Source organism: Sapajus apella, unplaced genomic scaffold (genome assembly GCF_009761245.1).
Source record: "Sapajus apella isolate SASKATOON/1434 unplaced genomic scaffold, GSC_monkey_1.0 scaffold40, whole genome shotgun sequence".
Classification (NCBI taxonomy): Eukaryota; Metazoa; Chordata; class Mammalia; order Primates; family Cebidae; genus Sapajus; species Sapajus apella.
The window spans coordinates 6878920-6906115 of NW_022436980.1; the positions used below are offsets into that span (position 1 = coordinate 6878920).

The 27196-nt window shown below is 42.6% G+C and overlaps 1 protein-coding gene across 1 annotated transcript in view; it reads left to right on the forward strand.

Annotated features, from left to right (window-relative positions):
* The window catches only part of DRD3 (dopamine receptor D3), a 49214-nt gene extending 22234 nt beyond the window's left edge, over nt 1-26980 (forward strand). The window contains exons 4-7 of the mRNA XM_032299012.1: nt 8242-8384; nt 16490-16686; nt 23506-23788; nt 25602-26980. Coding sequence (XP_032154903.1) covers nt 8242-8384; nt 16490-16686; nt 23506-23788; nt 25602-25798 — 820 coding nt within the window. The 3' untranslated portion in view covers nt 25799-26980. The remainder of the gene's footprint in view (nt 1-8241; nt 8385-16489; nt 16687-23505; nt 23789-25601) is intronic.
* Nucleotides 26981-27196: the final 216 nt, after the last annotated feature.

Sequence of the window (27196 nt, forward strand, 5' to 3'; positions counted from 1 at the left end):
GGGGATTTTACAATATTTTTAGCTCTAACAGCTAAGTCTTTTGTGTAATTTCTAGACATTTAGTACACATTTTCAGGAATACATTATTTACAGACGTGGAGGACTGCAGCTGGTTTGCTTCATCATCACCTCCCCAAAGCCTTCTATAAGACCTAGCTCCTGATCACCTGCGACCCTCTCTGCTATGCCCATTATAGAGCCTTGAACAAAGAGTGTTCCAGCTGAATTCAGTGGTCCCTGCTTGGAGGTAGCCAACGTTTATACCATAAAGTAGGCACTTTCGGAAAGGACATGAGCAAATGGGAGAGAGTTTGCTTTGTGAGGAGGGGGAAGAACCGTAAAAGGAAGAGCCTCCTCAGCACTCCTAGTTCCTGAGTCTCCTCTCTTCCCTCTTGAGAATGTGCCTATACACTTCACCCACACGTATTCACAGGCACTTAGGGCTGTGGATGAGATTGTGAAGGTTGTGCCCTCCGCAAGGGTGTGGGAATGAAATTCAGCCATCACTCCTTCTTCCAAGCCTAGAGTTGGCCAGGAGAGGGTGCCTTTCTCTAATGTGCACAAGAGCACCATTTTGCCGGCAGCAGCCATGCTTAACACACACTTCCAGTTTTTACCACTTACAACGCAACCAACAAGAGTAACTTTGGATTGACTTCTGTCCCATATGAGAAAACTCCGAGAATATACAGCACTTACCTACCCGAAGGGACCAGACACACCTTAGCTCCCAAGCAAAAAGGAAGCTCCCTTCTTGGTTCATATTTCTATATGAGCCAATGAACCCTCACCAAAACTCAAAATGGAGCCCCCTCCTTTTCTAGAAATGAAAACAGGCCTTGGAAAAGCTGGATTCATTATTCTTCACAGCAGTTTGCAGTACATAGCATTAAATTCTGTTCGTGGGATGACAAATAGCTGGTCAATTCACTAAAAATGCAGTCATTCACACAGATCTTTGGTCTTCACACAATGCCAGTCACCAATCTGACAAACTTAACCAAATGGATTCAGTATTTTTTGGTCATGAAGCCCTGGTCTGTAATAACAGTGTGGAAAGAGATACGAAAGAAAAGGAAATGATAAAAGGGTTTTTGAAAGCAAGTAATACTATTGTCATTAGATTCTTAGGCATAGCTCTGATGCTTGGATTAATGCTGCCTTTTCTTTTTTAAAAAGCAGAGTGGGAAGTCCTCTGAGCACAAGCCCCCACTCCTTTAGCTCCCTGCCTCCCCAGGGGGCCAGCCCCCCTCCCATCTCATCCTGGGTCCAAGCTACCTCAGGGAGAGGGCTGAGAATGTGTCAGAAGAGGAGGACACAACCAAGTGGTGAGAATTAGAGTCCTCCGAGAGGAGCCCAGGAATAATGCAGCCAAATTCATTCACCAGGGAGTTCTTTAAGTGGCTCTCAAATGGCACCCATCACACAGGCAAGCCTCCGCGTCTTTGCAGCGAGCACAATAGGTACCAGATGAGTCACAGGCACCTTGGATTTTTAGTTTGCATCTAAATAAGCACTTTATATTTGCAAAAGGCTTTCCAGTGATTTGCAAAAAGCTTTCTCCTTCAACAATTCCAGGAGGGGAGTCCACAGAACTAAAGATTTATTGAGCCCCCTGTCTGACCAAATAAAAGGTGGTGAAAAGCAGCCCTCACAGAACTCTGGGGCTCATTAAACCCAGGCGGGGAGTTAGAGTCAGGCCTTCCCACCCAGGCTGGCCTCTTTCCTCCTGGACTGCTAGCTTCCTAAAGAGCAACACTTGTCAGTTCACACACACACACACACACGCACACACACACACACACACGTGCATGCGCACACACACACACACACACCTCCCACCCTGGGACAGGGCTCTGAGACAGAAATCAAATTCTGTGAGGTACTGAGATCTTCAGTAAGTGGCAAGCCATATAGATCCCGCTCAAAGAACCAGAAGCCAGATGGGGCATCGCAGTCATCTCATTTGAGGAGAAATGCTAACCACTTGCCTGAAGTCCTGCAGCCTCTTAGCACACGTGTGGGACTAGAAATGGAATCTCCTGACTTTCCATCAGCACTCTATTACAATAAGTGATACCTTCACTGATGAAGGTGAGGATGGGGCACTAAGGCAGGGGCTTCTGGCCACGCTGGCCACTCATCTCTAGAGATGCAATTTTCTTGCACTAAATGAGACACATTTCCTATGTCTTCAATGCCCTGGCTGTCTTCTGTGCTAATGCTAACTTACATGAGTCTGGAAGCAACAACAATAAAAATAGCTACCATTTATTTAGCATGTACTATGTGCCAGACACTTCATTCATTATTGCTCTTCATTCATTATTGCTAACCCTCATGACAACCCAGAGAGAGAGACAGAGATGTATTATCTTCACTATATAAATAAAGGTGCTGAGACTAGAATGGGTGGGTGAGTTTGCCAAGATCACACAATTAGCTGGTACAAGAGGAAGGACTGAGGCAGCCTCTGTCTACTACAGCACACTGCCTCTCTCAAAGATGGTGAGCTGTGAGTCTGGCTCTGGGATCCTAGCTACAGAGTCGCAATGCCTGGCTGAAAATCCAGGTGCTACAGTTTAATAGCAATGTGACCTTGGGCAAGTCAATTAACCCCTCAGAGCCTCAGTTCCCTTATCTGTTTAGTGTAGATAATAGCAAATACCTCAAAGGATTGTTAGGAGGATTAAATGAAATAATATTTGTAAAGCACTTCAAATAGTGCCTGTCACACAGAAAGTGTTATGTACTTTTTTGGTGGATAAATAAACAAATGAAATGTTCCCTGATAATCAGGAGTAAGGGGAAGACAACCTTAAACTCACTGATATGAACAATCACTGATCCCTTGAGCTAGCACAATAATAATGACACCAATAACAATACTGGCTTTTGAAAGTTTAGTATTCATCACTAGGCACTGTGATCAAAAACAAATGTCTACAGAGATAACATTCAATATTCATTACAGACTTTTCGGGCAGGAATTATTATCCCCATTGTACAGATGAGAAAATTGAGTCTTAGAAAAAGCAAACCATTGGCCCATGGCCACACAGTTCAGTGGCAGAGCAGAGATTCAGTGCTGATCAGTCGGTTTCTCAAGCCCACAGACTTAATCACCATGCACACTGCCAGGGCTGGGGTCCGCGGTGTCATCCACACCAGAAACGGCCCAGGGAGCTAAGAGCTCAGACACAAGGGGAGGGGCCCTGGCTCAGGGGCTGCAGGGGCGGCGCGCACAGTGCGAGGCTGGCGGCCCGGGCCCTGGAGTACCGCGGTGAGCGCAGCGGCCAGATGTTCAGAGGCGGCCCTGGGCCAAGCCTCTCTTTCTCACGGCCAAGCCCAGCCCAGCCTTCCGGGTGCTTTGGCGGGGCCCTTGCCCGCGGTCGGTAACGTGCGATCGCTCCGAGAGGAAATCAGAGGCTAAGCGGTCGGCCGGGGTGGGAATGCAGGGTGCCTGCAGGGCCCCAGAAACCTGGGCGCGGGGCTTTCCCTCTCTGCCTCCCCACAGAGCCTGGAGAGCCCCCAGGTGAGCAGTGAACTTCTCACCCCAGCCGAGCTGGCAGAGTTCTTGCTGCATTATAGTGCCCTCCGATGGCCAATTCCGGGACAGCCTCGATGTCGAAGTCAGCTTATGGCAAGCGGGGGACCTCATTTATTCTAACAGTTTAATCGTGTTTTAAAAAGAGTAAGAAAAAAATTAATGTAACAGTGTTAAAATGTAGTCTCGTCTCTCACTTCTTATCCACGTGAACAAAAAACCTTTGTCACAAAATTTCCCCTAATGCAGACTTTCGCAAAACCTGTCTAATCACAAGGTGTGCTCGCTTGTTAAAAATACACATTTCCCTTCTCACTGATGTGGGAGCTGAGCTATGAGGATGCAAAGGCATAAGAATGGTACAATGGACTTTAAGGACTTGGGGGGAAAAGTTGGGGGGGTGAGGGATAAAAGACTACAAATATGGTACAGTGTACACTGCTCCCGTGATGGGGGCACCAGGATCTCACGAATCACCATAGAGAACTTACTCATGTAACCAAATACTACCTGTATGTACCCCAGTAACTTATAGAAAAGTAAAATTAAATAATTTTTAAAAAGAAGAAACAAAAATACACATTTCTGGGTTCTACTCCAGAAGTACTAAACCAAAATCTTCAGAAACTGAGCCTGATATTCTGCATTTTAACAGGACCCCCAGGCAATTAACAGAATCGAGCTAATTGAGGAAACTCAGCCGTGGGCCCTCACAGTGCTTTGCAAGTGCAAACCACCCTTGCCATGATGACTTCGCTGAGGAAGCCCTTGTCCCCCCACAAGAACTCAGAGACCTGCCGATGCCTTGAGAGGGAGGAGGGCACTCATGAGAAACACACCTCAGAGGTGGGAGACCTGGCTCTGCCACAATTTGCTGCAGAACCTTGGGTTCATAATTAACATCCTTGAGTCTCTGCTTCCTTCTTTATGGGATAGAGCCAGCGTTTCCTACACTTGCTGACTCACTTCATTAATGGAGCCTCCAAGGAGTTGCTGAACATTATAGCATATTTTAAAAGTATACAACTCTCAGTGGTCTGCTGAAGCCAGCTTATCATGGCCAGTAAGAGCTAATTGACAAATGTTAGAAACTTTTTGAGTCGGTTATTAAAGCTTTGGTGGTATCTTAAAATGGGCCATGGCGGGAGCATTTACACCACAGAAACTGGCAAATATTACAAATTCGGGCTTTTTTAAAGCTACGGAGCCTATTGTTAGCCATTTACCAGCACCCCACTAAATACACAGGAGGGTCAGGCTCTTTTACGTCACAGGACATTCTGCAAGTGGCAGGCCTGGAGAAAGTGAGTTACCGCATTCCTTCCCCTCGCTGTTCGGTCATGGCAACAGCAGGACTCAAGGCTCAACCCCTCCTCCAAGGTGCCCATAGCTACCACTGACAGCGAGGCCCTTGTAGACATACTGGACTGGAAGCCCAGCAGAGTCTAAAGCCCTGAGGAGAGTCAGAGGCCTGGAGAAACACCAGCTGCTACTTGACCTGCTCTTGTATCAACCAAGGAGGGGATTCAAGAGAGGACTTGCACCAGATGAAGGGAATTAGGTTGTTGTAGCCTCCCGAGGAGTGGGTGGCAGGATCTTAATTTGACCTTATTCAATTTTTCCCTTTTGAGAAAGAAGCCAACTTTGTCGTACATCATGGTGTCAAGGCCAAGTCCTGCAGAGTTTACCTTCATCTCAGAACTCACAGCTGACTGTGAGTTCAGCTCTTTGGGGAATACAAATGTTACCACTCTACAAGATGCACATGAGGCAGATTCGGGGAGTGCTGGCCCGAAGGAGCAGGGCACACACAGGAGGGGCATCAGGAAGCCTTGCCCAATCCCCTCTACCCCAGCATCTGTCCTTCCTTTCCTTAATCCCAGGCCCTGAGGTACACAAGTGTTAAGGAGGCTCCAGGTTCCCTGGAAACTGATAAGACAAAAAATGTTGAGCCATAGGTAGATCCACCTATATACCTTAGATCACTAAGTCTGGCCAGGATTAGAAGGGAAGGAGGCCTTCCCCTCTTATGGGAAAGGCCTTCATGACCGATGAGGCAGTCAGTTAACAGTTCCTTATTACTTTCTTTGTACAGAGATCTATTAAGAACATCAAGGTTATAAGATGATTTGATCCTCAAGTAACTTAAATCACATGGGGCTCTCTCCAGCCATGAGGCAAATTCAATCATGGAGCAAGACAGCTGTGTGCAGGAAGGCACACTGTAACTGATTTGCATACAAGTGCTAAGAGTTCATAGTTAGAGTACTCTGTACAATGGAAAGGACTGGGAAGGTTGCTAGAGAGATCACCTGAGATTAAGGGAGGGCAAGACTGAGTTGCCCAGGGAGGGAGAAGAAATGATTAATTGAACAAAGATGCCAGTCTCTGACTATTGAAGAGTGCTCATCACCAGGCCTGTTTGGCTGGAGCTATGAGTGAGTGTCAGGGACCAGTGGGAGGTCAGATTGGCAACGTAAGTTGAGGTCATGTTGGAGAAGGCTGAGCTTGGTTTATGGGTGAAAGACGAGCCATGAAAAGTGTATTCATTTTCTATTGCTGTGAAACACATTATCACATATTTAGAATCTTGAACTGTACCCATTTTTATCCTGCAGGGTCTGTAGGTCAGAACCCTGTGCACAGTGTAGGTAGGTTCTCTTCTCAGGATCTCACAGGGCTGAAATCAAGGTGTAGACTGGGCTGTGTTCTCATCTAGAGCTTGGGATCCTTTTTCACACTCATTCAGGTTGTTAGGGGTATTCAGTTCCTTGCAGTTGCAGGACTGAGGCCCCTACTTTCTAGCTGGCTGTCAACCAATGCAATTCTCAGCTCCCGTAAGCCTTTTGCCATCTCCTAAAAAATGACCCTCTCCAAAATACGGCAGTTTGCTCCTTCAAGGCCAAGAGAATAATTTCTCAGTCCCCTTTAAGGGCTCACCTAATTAGGTCAGGCCCAGTCAAGATAATCTCCCGTTTGATTAGCTCAGCCACAACTGATCGGTAATCAAGTCACAGAAGTGATGTTACATTATAGTCAGAGATTCAGCCTACACTCAACGGAGGGGATTACACAACGCAGAAATCTTGGGGCTATTCTAGAGGCCTGCCTATCTCAGATCATTTTCAGCTGGGGAGATGAGGCGACATGATAAAATTTATTTTTGAAACCTCGCAGCAGGAGCTCAACGAGGAGACTGTAGCCATGACAGAAATCAGGTAGCAGGAAAGGAATAGGTGGATAAATAAATAGGGAAGATATACAATGGATAAATTTACAGGACCTGGAATGTTCCTCCCCCATCTGACCTCATGGCTGGCCCTCTCTCATACCACTCACTTCCCTGCCCACTCTGTGTTAGTTGTACCTCCTCCCTGGTTCTCTAACACATCACCCAGCTTATTTCTTTCATGATACTCTTCATTTTATATTAATATATTTGTTTCCTTTTTATTGTCCATTCACTCCACTCGACTCTAAGCTCGAAGAGAACAGGGACAATGTGTCTTTTGCACACCTCTGAATGTCTGGAATTGGGCCTGGCATATAGTTGAGACTCAATAAATATTGAATAAAGGTTAAATAAATAAGTGAGCAAATTATATGAAAGGATCCAGGGAGATTCAAAAGGTCTGAGTATCGGGTCTGGATGTCTTGAAGAAAGGCACAACATGGAATCAGATTAAGAGGTTTGGGGAGTTGGGGAGATCTGTTTTAGACATCTTGAGTTTGAGGTGACTATTGTGCAGCTAAGTCCTACGGGCAGCTGGAAATGCATGTGAGGAATGGACACAAAAAAAGCCACAACCATAGTGGTTGTTCCAATCATAGTAAGGAACTGGGCTTTGACCACGAAAAAGAATGAAAACTGGATTTTAAAATAAGCCTCCATTGGACATTTCTCATTTATATTTTTAAAACATCTACTGCTTAGAGGAGCTGTCGCCATGAAGGTTATAATTTGTATTAGGACACAGCAGAGGGTAAACTTCCTCTTTGGGTACTGTTCTATCATTGCCTGAAAACCTGCGGGAGGCAGTGAAGGCACGCAGCCCAGCACCCAGAGTGTTGAGAGTGAAGGGCGTGTGACGGTAGGGCCGGTTATGCTGGGCGATCAGGCAGAACCAGGAAAGCAGATCTCCAGCAACGCAGTGGCGCTGTGTTAATCTTTTTATTTTTCTCTTTCTCTGTTCATCTCCCTCAATAAGTTCTTCATTTATCTTATCTCAACCTTTCTGCTTTTCTCTCTTCCTCTAGCCAAATCATATTTCTCATGCCTTATGTATCAACCTGATTATTTCTCTACTAACTTCTTTCATCTGGTCTTTTGAAAAGTTCCCCTCACTAGACTTGGTGGCTCATGCCTGTAATCCCAACACTTTGGGAGGCGGAGGCCAGAGAGTCGCTTGAGCCCAAGGGTTTGAGACCAGCCTGGGCAACAAAGTAAGACCCTATCTCTACAAATAAAATAAAATAAAATAATTAGCCAGGTATGGCGGCACAGGCACATAATCCCAGATACTCAGGAAGCTGAGGTAGGAGGCTCTGATCCCAGGAGTTGAGTTGCAGTGAACGGTGATCACACCACTGCGCTTCAGCCTGGGTAACAGAGTGAGACCCTGTCTCCAAAAAAAATAAGAGAAGTACCCCATTCCATCTCACCATTCCTATCCCCTCTCCCTTTGCTTTTTCAGGTACACTGCAGTGGTCATGCCTGTTCACTACCAGCATGGCACGGGACAGAACTCCTGTCGGCGCGTGGCCCTCATGATCACGGCCGTCTGGGTACTGGCCTTTGCTGTGTCCTGCCCTCTCCTGTTTGGCTTCAATACCACAGGTAATGATGATGGCTTCACTTCTAGCATCCGTACGATTCACAGCACACCTGAATGTCTGGCTGTGAGTTGTGCTCAGCCTTGAAATTTCTGACCCCGGGTCAGCATACTTTGCAATTAAAGGAGAATGCCAGAGAATGCAAAGCTTTGGCCTTTGTTGGTTATAAATAAAATATAAATAAAACCTCATCAATTATTGGCACAGGGGGTAAAGTTCTGCCCCAATTAATGAAAAGTCTGGCTCATCTTTATTTCAAAAAAATGTCATTGTATTCATTTGCAGAAATGTACCAGTTGAAAAAACCAAGATACATATTAATAATTCAGGCAAGTTCTGCTAATGAAAAGATAACAATTCATAACAGACCTACTATAAGACTTTTATAATGCAAAATAACACATTATAAAAGTCTTATAGTAGGATATATATTTCCAACTTTTTACTCAATAAGAATAATTTCTGATACTTTAGAACTAACCAGTATACTTTTGCAAATTGCTGGAGTGTGTATTTTCTATTTTTAATATAAAAATTCTGGATATGATGGTTGGCACATGGTACATCGATAGGATGGACGGATGGATGGATGGATGGATAGACGGATGAATAGATGGATAATGTATATATCTGAAATGCTCAGAATTTTAAGTGTAGGACACCAATACCTCAGATGAATCAGTGCCTTCTATGTTTGTACCATGTCCATCTTTTAGCCTCAGTAATTTTTTTCTCTTTTTTTCTTTTTTTTGAGAACAAGTCTCGTTCTGTTGCCCAGACTGAAGTGCAATGGCATGATCTCAGCTCACTGCAACCTCCACCTCCCAGGTTCAAGTACTTCTCCTGCCTCAGCCTCCCTAGTAGCTGGGATTATAGGGATCTGCCACCACCTCCAACTAATTTTTGTATTTTTGATAGAGACAGGGTTTCATCACGTTGGCCAGGCTGGTCTCAAACTCCTATCTCAAGTGATCGGCCCGCCTCAGCCTCCCAAAGTGCTAGATTACAAGTGTGAACCACTGCACTCAGTAATTTCATGTGTGAAATGAAAGATATTAACACACATAGTAACGTGATGGGTATTGACAATATACACTGAGTGCTAAGAGAAAACTGCTTGATTAGTGTTCCAGTGGTCATCTGGATTTCTTATTTTGTCCATTTGAATTGATTTCATTCAACGCCTATATGCCAGGTTTGTAAATTTCTATATGTATGTACTAGTCACATAGCCACACGCTTGTGTGTATGCAGATATTATGTCTAACATATTATGTATAAATACAGGCAAATCCTAACTTTAAGTGATCTTCCAAGTGTCATTTGCTGGACAATGACTTAGAAGTCAAAATACATTTAGGAAGATAGGCATAGGCTTTGGAGTCAGTAAAATCTAAGTCCAAACTCTAAACCAAAGTCCAGTTTTACTAGCTGTCTCTCCTAAACAAGTTACTTAACTTCTCTGAGTTCAGTTTCCTCACTGGTAAATGTGGGATAAAATTACAGTGGAGCATATACTTGAGCAAATTAAAATATGTGGACTCGATCTACATATTTAGTTAAGACATTTTTAATATTTATTTTTATATTTGACCTGCTACAAATAAGCCCAGCAACTTTATCTCTAAAATGATATTCCATAGGAACCCTGTACTGTATGACACATTACTATATGTATCATACAACCTATTACTCTTCAGGGTTGTAATAAAACACGTATATCTTTATATGTGATTCAGATTTTCAAAGCAAATTTGGAGTCTATAATTTTCACTTTATTTACTGACTTTAGAATCTAAGCCTACATATAACTCCACTCTACCTTCTTCATAGAGATTTTTGCAATTAAATGAGGATTAAATGGGGATAACATATGTAAATATGCCAAGCACTTACTGCCTCCTCAAGGCCAGCTTGTCTCTCTGCCACAGTGAAGGGTAACTATTCAACTTATCAACAAATATTTGCCTGGTTAACCCAGGCTATTCCCAAAATATGGTGTTGTTATCTTTGCATTACTGTTTACCATTCATTACTTTGTTATTTTAGCTGAATGACACTTTATACATGCAAACACGTGTGCACATGGGCACACTGCGTAGCACAAAGCAATATCCCTTAACATGGCTACGGAGGCTGACTCTGTGGCACTAAAATACCATATCTGGTGAATGCTAAATGTGCTTTATAGGTTAGTCTGATAGCTAAGTCACCTTCTGTAAGTTTGTTTCTATATGAAAATGTATTCTGCCAGGCGCGGTGGCTCAAGCCTGTAATCCCAGCACTTTGGGAGGCTGAGGTGGGTAGATCACGAGATCAAGAGATCGAGACCATCCTGGTCAATGTGGTGAAGCCCCGTCTCTACTAAAAATACAAAACATTAGCTGGGCATGGTGGCGCGTGCCTGTAATCCCAGCTACTCAGGAGGCTGAGGCAGGAGAATTGCCTGAACCCAGGAGACAGAGGTTGCGGTGAGCCGAGATTGCACCATTGCACTCCAGCCTGGGTAACAAGAGTGAAACTCCGTCTCAAAAAAAGAAAGAAAGAAAAAGAAAATGTATTCTTAGAATTTCTAGTGTGGGGAACTCACCACTGCTAGACTAGGCACTGTTTACCCCCTAGCCAACAGCAAATCCCCACCAGCATCTGCTGGGCTGGCTGTGGTTCCCCTGACTCACTCTTGGTGGAGGCGGTCTTCTTCACTCTCACAGACACACCACACTGGAAACAGTTGAAACAGTCTCAAAATCTGACATTAGACCATGTTCTCGGTGAATGTCGACATCCAGGGTGAGGAATAAGGATGAACAACTCATTCCAGTGTTGTTGCCACCAGTGAGATCATTATTGTTCCAGAAACAAAATTCAGGAAAATTTTTTTCAAAAGGATTTTCAAATATAGGATTGAGAAGGCAGAAAAGGCCTGTGACTTAGCATGTGCGCTTTCACTTCTCTCTCGTCTCTCACAGCCTGTCTCCCTCTTTTACTTAAGTTTATTGCACTCTAGCAAGCCCTCCAATTATTCATATATAGTGTCAAAGTGTCAGGTTCCAACGTGAGGGCTCAGTAGATATTACCTAGTGCTATAGTTGTTATTAGTTGTTGGAAAAGTTTAACTATACATCAAAATTTAACTATACATCTGCAGCTGTAAGAGTTTTGCTGATAGTTTTAGAGATCAGTCACCTCTTCCTTGAACAGTTAGGGGACTTAGTAAGCGAAACTCGGGCCCAGCCGTCCTCCTCTGCCTCAAGCCGACCTTCACTGTACAGCTTCATTATCTTGATAGATGTGGGTTCCTGCAGCAACTCTCTCATCTATAAGGAAGTTCCCAAGTTCATTTGAAAGCCCAATATAAAGGACTCCTCTCAGTCATTTTTTCTACTCCTTCTGTGGAAAATCAAGGGGGAGAGAGCAGGATCCTGCCAATAACACCTGATATTGGAAGCAGCTGGACTTTCACTAATAAGTGCAACACAAAAAAAGAACTTTCTGGCAGAGCTCTCCTTTTAATATCATGGGCTGCCACATGCAATTGTGAATTAAGAGAACATAAGACACAGAAAAGTTGAACTTCAGTCTCTTCCAACTTGGAGTTGCTCCTGATCTCAGATGAAAGGTCAATATAAGGCAGGGTCTTGGGTCAGAGAGTTCCTGGCCAGGATTGCCTTAACTTCCAGCAGAGGCCCAACAGTCTAGGCAAATACCACATCATCAACAGACCCTGATACAGCAGAGCACGGTGTGCTGGTGCTAAAGGAAACTCTGAAGATCCCTGAATGAGCAGCCCAATCTTTTCATTGCATAGATAAAACTAGTATTTAAATTCCTGCTAAATCAGAAAGCTATTGTGTTATTTTTAAAAATCTAGATTGAATAAGCAAAGAATGAATAAGCTGGTGATAAGGGTTCAAGAAACCTTTAAGGGAGGAGAAACAAAGTTAAGAAAACTCTATCAGCTGGCTTGATTTTCCTTTGAAAGAAGGAAATGGAGGAGGGCTATTTATTTGATTTCATCAATAGAACAACTCACCTAGTTTTCAGAGCACTGGAGCTAGGTTGGGGGAGGGGGAGCTTGGTTGCACAAAAAGTTGAAAGAATAATAGAAGCACAAAGTTAAAAGGATAATAGGCTCATCCTAAAATCAAATTCATTGGCACCGCATGTCTTTGGAATCAAGTTGGGGTCAAATCTGTCAGTGAGTTTGAAGTTCATGAATCTTTCAAGTAAACCTGCTCTGAGCCAAGCTGTTCACATCATTGTGGGGCTCAGTTTCCCAAGACAGCCTGCAAAAGCCTCTTAGATGCCTTCATATTTTTCACCCAGCACAGTGCTTTACACATAGTAGGTACTCCATAAAGGTTTGTTGAATGAGTAAATAGGTGACTCTTCATCATCATCCTTTCTTCCTGAAATGTTGACATTAATCGGGAGAAGCATCTCTAATCTCAGAGGAGCAGTGACCTCCCCTCCCCCCGAAAGGCCTTCTCCATTATCCTCTGGTCAGTGAGTATGCATGTGTTTACATAAAATGCTCATTTGTACATTTTGCTCATTTTCATTTATTATTTTTGCATTTGCTCAATAACTATTGTGCTAACAAAACAACACTCCTGCAGTTAAATCATCAAAGCAAGGCAACTCATCTTCTGGGGAACTGTCAGCTTCTGAGGGGGGCCTTACTGTCTTCCTCACTTCTTTGGTATTCAGCAGAGAAGATTTCAGAACTGCTGCTGTGTGGTGCATCACTCTGCCCTGCCAACAGGTCACACACATCCAGGGCCAGGCCTGCTGGGGGCTGGGGCAGGCCCCACTCATTGGCCACCCACCTCCAGTGTCACTCTGCCTGCAGTGGGGACATTCTGGAAGAGGCTGCAATGCTCGATCTAAGGAAGGGAAACAGTTTACTTAGGGGAGGAAGGAAGGGAATCTGCAGTGCAGATTCTGTGATTATATGTGAAAGCCTTCATTGACTAGGAACCCTGAAATAGCTATATGCCCTCTCAACTCTGTCTTTCAATATTTTTAATGGAGAAATAAATGCTTACACATAAAACAGTCATAAGGTATCATGAGATACATACATATTTATATGTAAGTCTCCCTTCTACGCCAGATTACTAAATTCTCCCATCCCCTCAGAAACAAACATTAATATTGTTGCAAGATAATGTTTGCAACAAGTGTGCATGTCATACACATATATGTGTATGTACATGTATGTGTATTCATTTTTACACAAAGAGAAGTATATCATACCCCCTTCTGACCTTTGCTTTTAAAAGAGGTAGCTCATATATAAAATTTAGAGGTCAGCCTCCCAGAACCCAGAGGGGTAGGAAAAGGTAGAAAATTAGATAAAAGGACCAACAGGGAATACCCAGGACATGGGATGGCAACAAGATGGGGAGTGCCACCCCGCTGGCCTCTTCTCACACACGAGACATGCGAGACGCCTTTTGATCATGGGCAGGATTTAAAACCATAGTCAGACGCTGACAACAGGACTGACTTCAGAGAAGGGGCAGATCACCGCCAACATGGCTCCCTAGAGATTCCAAAAGGCCACCCTCTGCCACTCATCCCTCTCCCAACTCCATCATCCCCTAATACCAGAAGATGCCAATTTGGTGAACTATGCTGAGCCTTATGAGCCATTTCCTAAGAGATGATGACACAGGCTTTGGTGAGACAACATGAAATTTACCTGAATTTTACTTCCCTTCAGAGAATCAGAGAATTTAGGAGTAGCTTGTAAAGATTCTAGTGGCAAAGTTGTCATTAAAATGCATCACTGACCACTTTTTTCATTTTTGTTATTAGCTATTATTCTCTTCCTTCTCTCAGAAATATTGTTTCCTGTAAGTTTCTCTCCAAATGATACCTTCCCTTTTCAGGTCAAAAAGCTCAGGGGAGAGAAATAATAAATAGTAATCATAAATAAATATTAATAATAGCTACCATTTATTCTCATTAATTCTCACAACTACTATATAATACTTCTATACTTTTTCTTTACAGGTAATAAAACTGAGGCTTCACATATTTAAGAAACGTGCCCAAGATCACACAGTTAATATATAGTAGACCTGAATCTCACACTTAGGGCTGCCTGCCTTCCACCTCCCCCAGAAGACCAAGAAGCAGAATAAGGGGCTTACATGGCCACTGCCCTCTCCCCACCAGCTCACACCTGAGGCTTCATCTTCCAAGGCCAGATTTGGGGTTGGAGAATCCCCAACGCTTTATGAAGATCGGCCAGGTGTACCAACAGTTGTTGCTGACAGTGCTGGATGAAGCACAAATGTTCCACGTCACAATAGTAAAGGGGGATGGGAAGTTAAAATTACAGAAAGAACATTGGCTTGGGGACAAAACTGGCTGCAGGAACAGATTTTTCAGGTGCAGCCTTGGGCTACTTACTGAACCTCTCTGAGCTTTAGTCTGCTCATCTGAGAAGAGAGACAGTAACGGCACCTGCTTCATATAATGTTGCCGTAATTATTAGGTAGGATAAGGTGTACAAATCTCTTGGCTCATTGCCTGGCAGATATTGGTTTGCTTTTCTTTGCTTTTTCAAGATGGGGCAAGTTTCAGGCCCTATCTTGGGCCATGGAGGAATCTCAAAATCTGCTATGAAGAAGGCAAAGCTACAGGGACCTCCCAAGGAGAAGTGGCAGGAACATTTCAGGACATAAAGCACATTCTAAGCACTTCTAAATGCACATTCTTCATGTCACAATATCATTACCCACCTTTTTCCCATCTCACCTCTGGCCAGTGCTGGGATTCCCTGAAAAATCAAATCCCTGTCTTATATTCAGCCACCACCTGCCCTCCATTCCAGATTCAGAATTGGAAAACTGGCATTCTCAGCAAACGAGGCTTCTTCCTTTCATTGCATTCCAGCAATTCTCAAATGCTTCCATACCAGCAGGCCCTTTTCTGGGGGCTGTAACTCTTCTGGGAGTCTCTGCCCTGTTGCCCTATAATGCTCTCTCCAGCCTCCCAGGTTGCATGCATCTGTGTGACACTTACGACATCCTATGAAAGGGATCATCTGTCTTTCTAGACTCTTTGCTCCCTTGAGAGCAGACATGGTGTCTCATTCATCATTGCAGGCTCCAGTGTCTGGTATATGATTGTTGGCAAATGTTCTTTTCTTTTCTTTTCTTTTCTTTCTTTCTTTCTTTCCTTTCTTTCTCTCTCTCTCTCTCTTTCTTTCTCTTTCTTCTTTCTTTCTTTCTTTTCCTTCCTTCCTTCCTTCCTTCCTTCCTTCCTTCCTTCCTTCCTTCCTTCCTTCCTTCCTTCCTTCTTTCTTTCTTTCTTTCTTTCTTTCTTTCTTTTTCTTTCTCTTTCTTTTCTCACTTTCTTTCTTTTTCTTTCTTTTCTCTGTCTTTCTTTCTTTTTTTTCTTTCTTTCTTTCTCTTCCTTCCTTCCTTCCTTCCTTCCTTCCTTCCTTCCTTCCTTTCTCTCTTTCTCTCTTTCTCTCTTTCTTTCTTTCTTTCTTTCTTTCTTTCTTCTGTCTCTCTCTGACGCCCAGGCAGGAGCCCAGTGGTACGATCTCAGCTCACTGCAACCTCTATCTTCTGAAGTGATTCTCCTGCCTCAGTCTCTCAAGTAGCTGGGACCACAGGCGTGTGTCACCACGCCTGGCTAATTTTTGTATTTTTAATAGAGACAGGGTTTCACCATGATGGCCAGGATGGTCTTGGCCTCCTGACCTCATGATCCACCCACCTCGGCCTCCCAAAGTGCTGGGATTACAGGTGTGAGCCACCACACCCGGGTGGTCTGTAATTTTTTTAAGGCATAATAAGACTAGGACTTAAAAAAAAAATGCCCTGTAAAATGAATGCTTTTTAAGAAATAATAGAAGTCACTTTTATTCCAACATGCTATCTTTATTAAAATATTTTCTTTTTAAGCACTGTGAGAAACACAAAGGCGAATTAGACCTTCTACCCTCAAGGACTTGACAGTGTAGGTGTCTGAGACTGCACCCTCCCCACCCACTGTGCACCACACATGACATGGGGCCATGTTTTATGCTCCCTACTGAGTTCTGATGCTTGCTAACTGCTTTATCTTCCCTCTTCTCATCCACAGGTGACCCCACTGTCTGCTCCATTTCCAACCCAGATTTTGTCATCTACTCTTCAGTGGTGTCCTTCTACCTGCCCTTTGGAGTGACTGTGCTTGTCTATGCCAGAATCTACGTGGTGTTGAAACAAAGGAGACGGAAACGGATCCTCACTCGACAGAACAGTCAGTGCATCAGTGTCAGGCCTGGCTTCCCCCAACAAGTAAGCACCCTGGATGGGGTAGAGGGAAGACAACACCCAATCTGCTGACCTTCCAGCCTTGTGTCCAGCAGTGCACGATTTTGCCGTTTAGCTACATTAGAGACACAAATCTGACACCCACTTTGGAATCTGCTAATACTGGCTGTGCTTTGAAGGTAGGAAATCCAATCTCAAGAGAACATTGACAGTTGTCTCTAGAGCCTACCTTACCTGGCAAGATGATCAGATAGTACCTGGGCTTGTTCTGCTTCCCTTCAAAGTGTTTCATTTTTCCCAAATGGGGAACAGTTCAGATGTCCTACAGGGTTTGATGTTTAAGTGCAGCAGTTGGTAACTTGCACTGCTGGTGGGTTCCCAGGACTGACTTTGTCCAAATCATTCATCCCAAGAATCACTGGGGCCCATCAAAACCTTTTTTCCTTACTGGATCTGCCCCTGTGCCAAGGAACCAACCAGCTTGTGGGATAGGATGCTAATAAAGCATTTTATTGGATCTTTCTAGGCTCTGAAAAGAAATGTCATTGCCTCTGCAATGATCTTACAATTGCTAGGGCTTTAAATTCCACTTACCCTAGTGCCTGGCACATAGTAGTTTCCCATGATGTACTTGAAGCATGAATGAATATATATTGATCACTTGAAATCTACTAGGGAAGGGACAGTGGTTAACATTAAACAGCCTTCATGGAGCTTAGAATCTAGACAAGCAAATAAAGCACCCCTCCACTAAAAGTTAATGAACAGCCCAGAGCTGAATGGGATGTTTGCCAAATGTGAGGGGAAGACAATTAAGCAGTCAGTTATGAAGTGCTATGGAGGTTATAGAAGAGAAAAACCAATATGCTCAGTGATACGGTTTGGCTGTGTCCCCACCCAAATCTCATCTTGAATTGTAGCTCCCACAATTCCCACATGTTATGGGAGGGACCCAGTGGGAGGTAATTGAATGATGGGAGTGTGTCTTTCCTGTGCTGTTCTCATGATAGTGAGTAAGTCTCACGAGGTCTGATAATTTTATGAGGGAGAGTTTCCCTGCACAAATTTTCTCTTGTCTGCTGCCATGTAAGACATGCCTTTCACCTTCCACCATGATTGTGAGGCCTCCCCAGCCACGTGGAACTGTGAATCCATTAAACCTCTTTTTCTTTATAAATTACTCAGTTTCAGGCATGTCTTTTATAAGCAGCATGAAAACAGAGTAATACAATCAGAAAAGCGCTCCATAGACAGAGTAAGGATTGAGTTTCATCTTGAAGGCAGATCCAATTTGAGTGTCTAGGTTAATATTTGATGACCTAGAATCTTTCTTTCTTTCTTTCTTTTTTTGAGACAGAATCTCACTCTGTCACTCAAACTGGAGTACAGTGGCACAATCTCAGCTCACTGCAGCTTCTGCCTCCTGGGTTCTAGAGATTGTCATGCCTTAGCCTCCTGAGTAGCTGGGAGTACAGGTGTCCACCAACACACTCAGCTAATTTTTATTAGAGATGGAGTTTTGACACATTGGCTAGGCTGGTCTCTAACTCCTGGCCTCAAATGATCTGCCCACCTCAAACTCTCAAACTGCTGGGATTATAGGCTTAAGCCACCGTGCCTTGCCTGATGACATAGATAATCTCTGATGACCTTTTAAGGTCTTTGATGACGTCAAAAGTATGAATGAAGGTCAGACTCTTGAAGTCCCAAGGCTGGAGTAAAACAAGCCTATTAACCCTCATGAAAGAGGTGACCAAGACAAGGCTGAGGATATGAAAATATTACATTCAAATATGATTGTGTCACATGGCTACATATGGCATGGCTTGACCCACAACTGACTGTTCCTCCTTCAGCCCACCCTAGTCTTCTTGTCTGCAGCTGCACCCCATTCAGCAGTGTTCAGTCAGGGCCTGATTTCCATCAGATGCCACAGGAAAAATGGTAAATGGGCCATGTCTTTGATCACAGAAAAAGAATAGGAGAACTTTTCCCACAATACTGGCTTATCTTGATTCTACTCTCACCCCAGAAGGAGATCTTGCCTTGATTCTCACACATATATCTTTAAGATAAGGCCTGAAATTCTGCCTAATTTAAGCTGCAGACTAGAATTCATCAGATGATATTCAGAAAGCATATGACTATTGGGCTTGACCTTAGTGACTGGAGCCAATGACTCTTCCACAATGCCATCCAAGGCCACCTGCATTAGAGGAAACAGACGTCAATGACTGTTGGTGTGACAATGCCATCCAAGGCTACCTGCATTAGAGGTAAGAGACATCAAGGAAACACACATTGGCAGAGCAAAAGCCAGGCATAGAAAGGAGAATTTCAAGTGCCATATTTACCACTGAATGTGGGAAAAACCAAGACAATTTCATGGTTACCATGAGCCTTGTTTTTCCAGTTCAAGCCAGCCCTCCCTCACCCAGCTAGCAGAGTGCAGAATGGAGTCTGGAGGTGTTAAATATAAGAACAGTATTCCTTTCTATGAATTCCACATTAGAAATAAAGCTTCAAAAATTTGTAATAATAAAGGGTCTGAGCTTTGTTCAATCTTAGTATAGTTAACCACTTTTTACCCAGCCTGCTGTAGCAAATAGAGATAAGTGCTTTAAATGATAATAGCTATGCAGTTCAAACTTCCCTGTGGTTGATCCAAGGTCTGAGGAGGCTTCAAGGTCAAAAGGGGGAAAAATATTGAACACAAGAGAGAGATCGGAGATTCAAGAGGCTGGCATTTCCAGCAGTGTGGAGAATTAGATTCTGTTCTGCCATCTGGGAGTGGAGGGCTCTGCTAGCCAGACCCACAGGAATCCAGTGTTTCCTCCTGTCAGTCATGGAAGTAGTGATGAGGGTTTGCAGACAGAGCTGAAAAGTACACTCACCAATGTATAATCTTGGAAAAATCATTTTTCTCCTATAGGACTGAATTTCCATATCTGTACAATGGAAACAGGGTATACTAGATCAATGTTTTCAAATCTGAGATTTTTTTTTTTTTTTTTTTTGAGACAGAGTCTCACTCTGTTCCCCAGGCTGGAGTACAGTGGTGTGATCATGGCTCACTGCAGCCTTGAACTCTTGGGCTCAAGCAATCCTCCCATCTCATCCACTACACCTAGCTAAATATGAGATTTCATAGGCAATCCCAGTAATTTGTTTTCTATCCCCTAGTTTTAGAAATAATGCATTAGAATCAAATGTTGTCACTCTAAGAAGATCAGTAGGTGCCAGTTTAATTATAAATTTAATCTTCGTTGTAAATAAAACAAAATATGCTTATTTTAATTATTAGAAAATTCCATCAAAATAAAAGCCAAGACATTTTAATATATATTCTCTTAACTTGAAGTCATGTTAAGTGACATAAGCCAGACATAGAAAGACAAATACCACACATTCTCAATCATATATGGGAGCTAAAAAAGTGGGTATTGTGAAAATAGGGAGTAGATTCATGGTTACCAGGGGCTAGGAAGGAGATGGGGAAGGGGGCAAGGAAGAGAGGTAGACACATAGGTACAAATATACAAGGAACAAATTCTAGCATCTAATTGCACAGTAGGGCGACTATACTTAACAGCAGTTTATTGTGCATTTCAGAATGCCTAGAAGAAAAGATTTGAAATGTTCCCAACGCAAAGAAATGATCATTATTTGAAGTGATGACTAGCCTGATTTGATAATTTCACATTGTGTGCATGTATCAAAATATTGCATTTACCCCATAAATATGTACTATTATTATATATGAATTTAAAATCTTAAAGAAAAAAATGTGTATTATTCTAGAGTTCCTAAGAATACCTCTGTGGAGCACAGTTTTTTAAAAAAACCCTAAGCCAAGCATGGTGGCTCATCCTTGTAATCCCAGCACTTTGGGAGGCTGAGGTGGGCAGATCACTTGAGGTCAGGAGTTCGAGATCAGCCTGGCCAAAATAGTGAAACCCCATCTGTACTAAAAATACAAAAATTAGCTGGGCATGGTGGTGAGCGTCTGTAATCCCAGCTACTCAGGAGGCTAAGGCAGGAAAATTCCTGAACCTGGGAGGCGGAGATTGCAATGAGCCGAGATCATGTCACTGCACTGCAGTCTAGGTGACAGAGTGAGACTCTGTCTCAAAAAAAAACCCTAAATTGGCTGGGTGTCGTGGCTCACACCTGTAATCCCAACCCTTCGGGAGGCTAAGACAGCAGGATCACTTGAGCCCAGGAGTTCAAGACCAGTCTAGCCAACATAGAGAGACATTGTCTCTGCTAAAAATAAATAAATAAATAACACTAAATCATCCTGAAGACCCCTTGCATTCATTCATTCATTCTGAGTATGTACAATGTGCCACCTCTGTGTGTCTAGAAGACTGCTTCCTTGAATTAAGAAAACTAAAGTGAGGGGCTTTGGTTGCTGACACTGACTAACTTATGTAGAAAACAAAGTTACTTGGAATGCTGTCAGGTGGCTCACAGGCTCAATGAGAAGGCTGAAAAACAGCTTCAGAGAGATTCTATTCATGCCTAAGAAATAATCTGGTTTGAAGACCTAGGACACTGGACATTGAATGTCATCACTACTAATAGAGTTCTGAAGTCTCCCTGCTTCACAAGTTCCAGGTGTGAATCTGCAGTTGACTGGGCTTGGTGCATGTGCCTGAGCTCTAGCTGCATGGGGATGGAGGTGTGAAGTGAGTATCTGGCTTTTATGGCATCAGTAATGGAAGGTGGGGAGTTGAGTTCTGCCTCCTGTTCAGGACTGACACAAGGGTCTGATTCTTCAAACATGAAAAGAAGTTCATGTTAGGGACACACACATCTCCCTCTCCCTACCAGAAAAATTCACATATTTCAGTTTTCCATTCTCAGAAGCTACTCATCCCAAACCCATTTTCTCCCTATTTCTTTTCTGTTTTACAAATGAAGCTCAGAGATACTAAATTAACTTGCCTAAAGATACATCTACTAAGTAAGAAAGCTGAGAAGAAAAAATCCTGTTTTTTTTTTTTTAACTTTCTATTATGGAATTTTTCAAAAATAAAAAAGCAGAAAGACAAATATAACAAGCCCCATAGTCACCATCAGGCAGCCTTAGTCGTGATCAACTTGTGGCCAATCTTATTTCATCTATAATCCAACCTACATTCACACATCCACACTGGATTGCTGTGAAGCAAATCCTAAACACCATACTATTTCGACCCAAAATATTTCTACAAGATCCTCTAAAGAATACAAACTGTAACCACAATACCACATCACGTTAAAAAATTAATAATAGTTCTCTAATATCATTAAATATCCAATCGATGTTCAGATTTCCCCAATTGTCTTGTAAATTTTATTTATAGTTGGTTTGTTTAAATCAAAATTCAAATAAGGCACATATTTTGCAACTGGTAAGTACTGTCATGTTGTTGTTAAAATTTATTTGTTGAAAAAATGAGTCATTTGTCTGGTGGAGTTTCCCACACTCCACATTTTGGGGCTTATATCATAGTGGTGTCTCTTAATGTGTTTCTGTGTATCACCAGGTCATTCTAGCTCAAAAAGGCCAGACTACAATTCTATGCTACCCTGCTCAAAGGGTTGTTGTGATTATCAAATGTTCTATATGTGGTGGGTGCTGATTTATTTATTTATTTAATTGTTTATTTTACTTTAAGTTCTGGGATATATGTGCTGAAAGTGAAGGTTTGTTACACAGGTATACATGTGCCATGGTGGTTTGCTGAACCTATCAACCTATCATCTAGGTTTTAAACTCCGCATGCATTAGGTGTTTGTCCTAATGCTATCCCGCCCCTTGCCCCCTACTTCCTGACAGTCACCAGTGTGTGATGTTCCCCTCCCTGTGTCCATGTGTTCTCATTGTTCAGCTCCCACTTATGAGTGAGAACATGTGGTGTTTGGTTTTCTGTCCTGTATTAGTTTGCTGAGGATGATGGTTTCCAACTTCATCCATGTCCCTGCAAAGGACATGAACTCATTCCCTTTTATGGCTGCATAGTATTCCTTGGTGTATATGTGCCACATTTTCCTTATCCAGTCTATCACTGATGGGCATTTGGGTTGGTTCCAAGTCTTTGCTATTGTACATAGTGCTGCCATAAATATACATGCACATGTCTCTTTATAGTAGAATGATTTATAATTCTCTGGGTATATACCCAGTAATGGGATTGCTGGGTCAAATGGTATTTCTGGTTCTAGATCTTTGAGAAATCACCACATTGTCTTCCACAATGGTTGAACTAATTTACACTCCCCCCAACAGTGTAAAAGTGTTCCTATTTCTCCACATCCTCACCAGCAGGATGTTTCCAGTCTGTTGTTTACAGACTTTTTAATGATCGCCATTCTAACTGGTGTGAGATGGTATCTCATTGTGGTTTGGATTTGCATTTCTCTAATGACCAGTGATGATGAGCTTTTTTTCATATGTTTGTTGGCTGCATAAATGTCTTCTTTTGAGAAATGTCTGTTCATATCCTTCACCTACTTTTTGATGGGACTGGTTTTTTTCTTGTAAATTTGTTTAAGTTCCTCATAGATTCTGGATATTAGACCTTTGTCAGATGGATAGATTGCAAAAATTTTCTCCCATTCTGTAGGTTGCCTATTCACTCTGATGATATGATGGGTGCTTTATATTTGTAAAGCCTAAAGCAAATTTTATTTTCCTTAACTTCCCATGGTCCTACCACTCCCTCAGATGTTCCCTTTGTAGGTTTCCCACAATTATGTTCCCCTCTTCTTTGAATTCTCTTGCCCTTTCAGGAACATTCAGAAGATAAACGATATTTCCAGAAATGTCAGGATCCCCTCTTGTCGCACCTGCAGACCCTCTCTCCTGACCGGGCACATCTGGAGCTGAAGCGCTATTACAGCATTTGCCAAGACACTGCCTTGGGTGGACCAGGCTTCCAAGAAAGAGGAGAAGAGTTGAAAAGAGAGGAGAGGACTCAAAACTCCCTGAGTCCCACCATAGCGCCCAAGCTCAGCTTAGAGGTTCGAAAACTCAGCAATGGCAGATTATCAACATCTTTGAAGCTGGGACCCCTGCAACCTCGGGGAGTGCCACTTCGGGAGAAGAAGGCAACCCAGATGGTGGCCATTGTGCTTGGTAAGTTTGAGTTGACTTGCATTGGGTTGGACTGGGTTAGGTTGTGTTAAGTTAAGTGGAACTGGCAGAAGATGCTAAGGTAGCCACATTTGACAGAAATTGGAAATTCAATGACAGTAATATTTATCAAATGTTTACAGTATAATTGAAAAGTATTTGTGTATAAATACTAACTCTGGTGGAAATTTAGAAGACCTAGGCTGAAATTTATGAAGCTGAACAAGCCATTTAACTAAGCTGTATTTTGCTGTCTGCTATGTGGAACTATAACACATAAATCAAACAACAAATAAGATATTGATGCAATAAAACTATCTGGCACATATTAGATATTTAAATTTAACTTATAATATTAAATAATTTTAAATATTTAAATTTTAATTTAAAATTAAAATTATTTTAAATAATTTTAAATATTTTAAAAATAGGAATGCAAAACACTATTGTGATATGGTATGATAAAATCTAGATTATTTTAAATACAGAGTAAAAAAGACTAGAAAGAAATCGCCGAGATACCAAAAGTGATTAGCTTTAAGTGGTGGGTGCTTATTCCTTTTATTCTCTACTTCTCTGTGTTTACCAAGCTTTTCATAATGCACACAATCAAAGATGTTTGATTTTCGTGTTTTTTTTTTGAGACATGGTCTGACTCTGTTGCGTAGGCTGGAGTGCAGTAGCACAATCATAGCTCACTGCAGCCTTGAACTCCTGGGCTCAAGCAATCCTCCTGCCCAAGCCTCCCAAGTAGCTAGAATTATAGCTGTGTGCCCCCAAGGCCAGCTAATTTTTAAATTTTTATTTGTTTTTTGTAGTGGCAGGGTCTCATTATGTTGCCCAAGGTGGTCTCAAACTCATGGCATCAAGCAATCCTCCCATCTCAACCTCCCAAAGCACTGGCATTATAGGCATGAGCCACCACACCGTGCCAGAATCTGGGCTAATTTTTATAGTAATAAAATATAAGCTTTATTAAGTTTTTGAGATAGAGTCTCACTTTGTCACTCAGGCTGAAGGGCAATGGCATGATCTCGGCTCACTGCAACCTCTGCCTCCCAGGTTCAAGCAATTCTCCTGCTTTAGCAGCCTCTCAAGTAGCTGGGATTACAGGCATGCACAACCACGCCCAGCTAATTTTTGTATTTTTAGTAGAGACAGGGTTTCACCATGTTGGTCAGGCTGGTCTTGAACTCCTGACCTCAGGTGACCCACCCACCCTGGCCTCCCAAAGCGCTGGAATTACAGGCATGAGCCACCGTGACCAGCCTGAACTTTATTTAAATAAAGAAATTAAAAATTAATAAATCATAGGTATGCTATAAAGTTAATGAAGGCAGTTCATCCTGTTCAGCGTCACTGACAATCCCAACTCTCTCCTATATCAGGGACTTTACTAGAATTCCTAGCTGTAATCTCCTCAACAGCAGGAACTGTGTCAGTGCCATCTTTAAGGTCTTCGTCCCTATCAGTGCCTAGGATCATGTCTTGCATGGGTAGACATTAAATAAATGTCTGAATTGAATTGAAAAAGAAAATAAAGATTAGTAAAGAACTACCTAGTGACCACACTAGAAAATTGATTTAGTAACAAAGGCCAAAGTGAATCAAAGGCATTAGCATGCAGCTTTCTCACCTAAAAAAGTCTGGCTAATCACACCTACTTCATAAGGTTGTTATAAAAAAAAGTAAGCGTGTATGTAAAACCTCCAGCTTAGTGGCTGGCATTAAGTAGACAACTGTAAGTCGTTCTCATGTTATAACAAAAGGAGTAAGCAAATCCCTTACCCAGTTTCTCTCTTCTTTGGCAACGTAGGGGCCTTCATTGTCTGCTGGCTGCCCTTCTTCTTGACCCATATTCTCAATACCCACTGCCAGACATGCCACGTGTCCCCAGAGCTTTACAGTGCCACGACATGGCTGGGCTATGTGAATAGCGCCCTCAACCCCGTGATCTATACCACCTTCAATATCGAGTTCCGGAAAGCCTTCCTCAAGATCCTGTCTTGCTGAGGAAGCAGAGGAGGGAACACTCCTTGTGCCTATGTCTAGCTGCCAGGCTGTTGGCCCACTCCGAAAGACTGTTCAGTGTCCTCCGGCCTGTGGTAGGAAGAAGATTCCTGGAACCAGGATGTCCCTGCTTGTCAGGTATAACCAAATGTGTCCTCCAAAACAGAACATTTTACCTCCCCAGCTAAAATCTGACTTCCTTCTGACAATCTTCAAATGATTGGGGAGCCCCCGAGTGATAAACAGTAATTCAGAAAGAAGCTGATAAATCGTGGCTCACACAAAATTGTCGTTGGAGGCATGATTCATTACACTAAAGGAAAAATGAACAGATCTCATCATTCTCAACTTGCAGGGATCCTTGAAACCAGCCAGTAAACCACATAGAGCAGCCAGTCTGTCTTCCTTCAAACCTCTAATTAACTGTCAGGCTAACCTTGTACTTTCACGGGCCCATTCCTCTTGGTCATTTCTTTCCTTCACTGTACCTGGAAATAGGAATGGCAAGGCCAATGCTTCTACCTCTGTAGAATCTGATGGGCTACATTCGGTGAGGTGAATTTCTCACCCCAAGAGAAACACTGTCCCACATTGGGACGGGGACTTCATTTCAAACTTTGCTACCCTTATATTTTAGCTTTAGCTGAGAAGACATTTTGATTCCATTCCTGTACTCTCTCAAGGCAATCTCAGAGTCTCAATTTCCAGAGCCATTCAAGATGGGGATATTATCTGAAGATGGGACAACACATCCCATTGTAGTTTCACTGTTGAACCTTATGGTTCAGAACATTCCTTAGATATGCATTTTATATCACTACCAAATTTTCCTACCCAGAACATCTTCATTTCTCCTTAACAGGGACCCAATGTAGTGGACCACATCATGACATCTTGGGCAACAGTGGACCACATATACAACGGTGGTCTCATAAGATAATAACGGAGCTGAAGAATTCCTATCACTTAATGTCATAGCTGTTGCAACATCATAGCTCAATGCATTACTTACATGTTTGTGGTGATGCTTGTATAAACAAATCATGCTGACAGTCATATAAAAGTATACAATCGTGTACATTACATAATACTTAATATTAATAATAATAAATGACTACGTTACTGGTTTACGTATTTACTATACTAAACTTTTCACCATTATTTTAGAGTGTACTTCTACTTATTTTTAAAACGTTACTTATAAAACAGCCTCAGGCAGGTCCTTCAGGAGGTATTCCAGAAGAAGGCACTGTTACAGGAGATGACAGTTCCCTGTGTGTTATCGCCCCGGAAGACCTAGTGGGACAAGGTGTGGAGGTGGGAGACAGGGACACTGATGATTCTGACCCTGTTTAGGACTAAGCTAATGTGTGTGTTTATGTCTTAATTTTTAACAAAGTA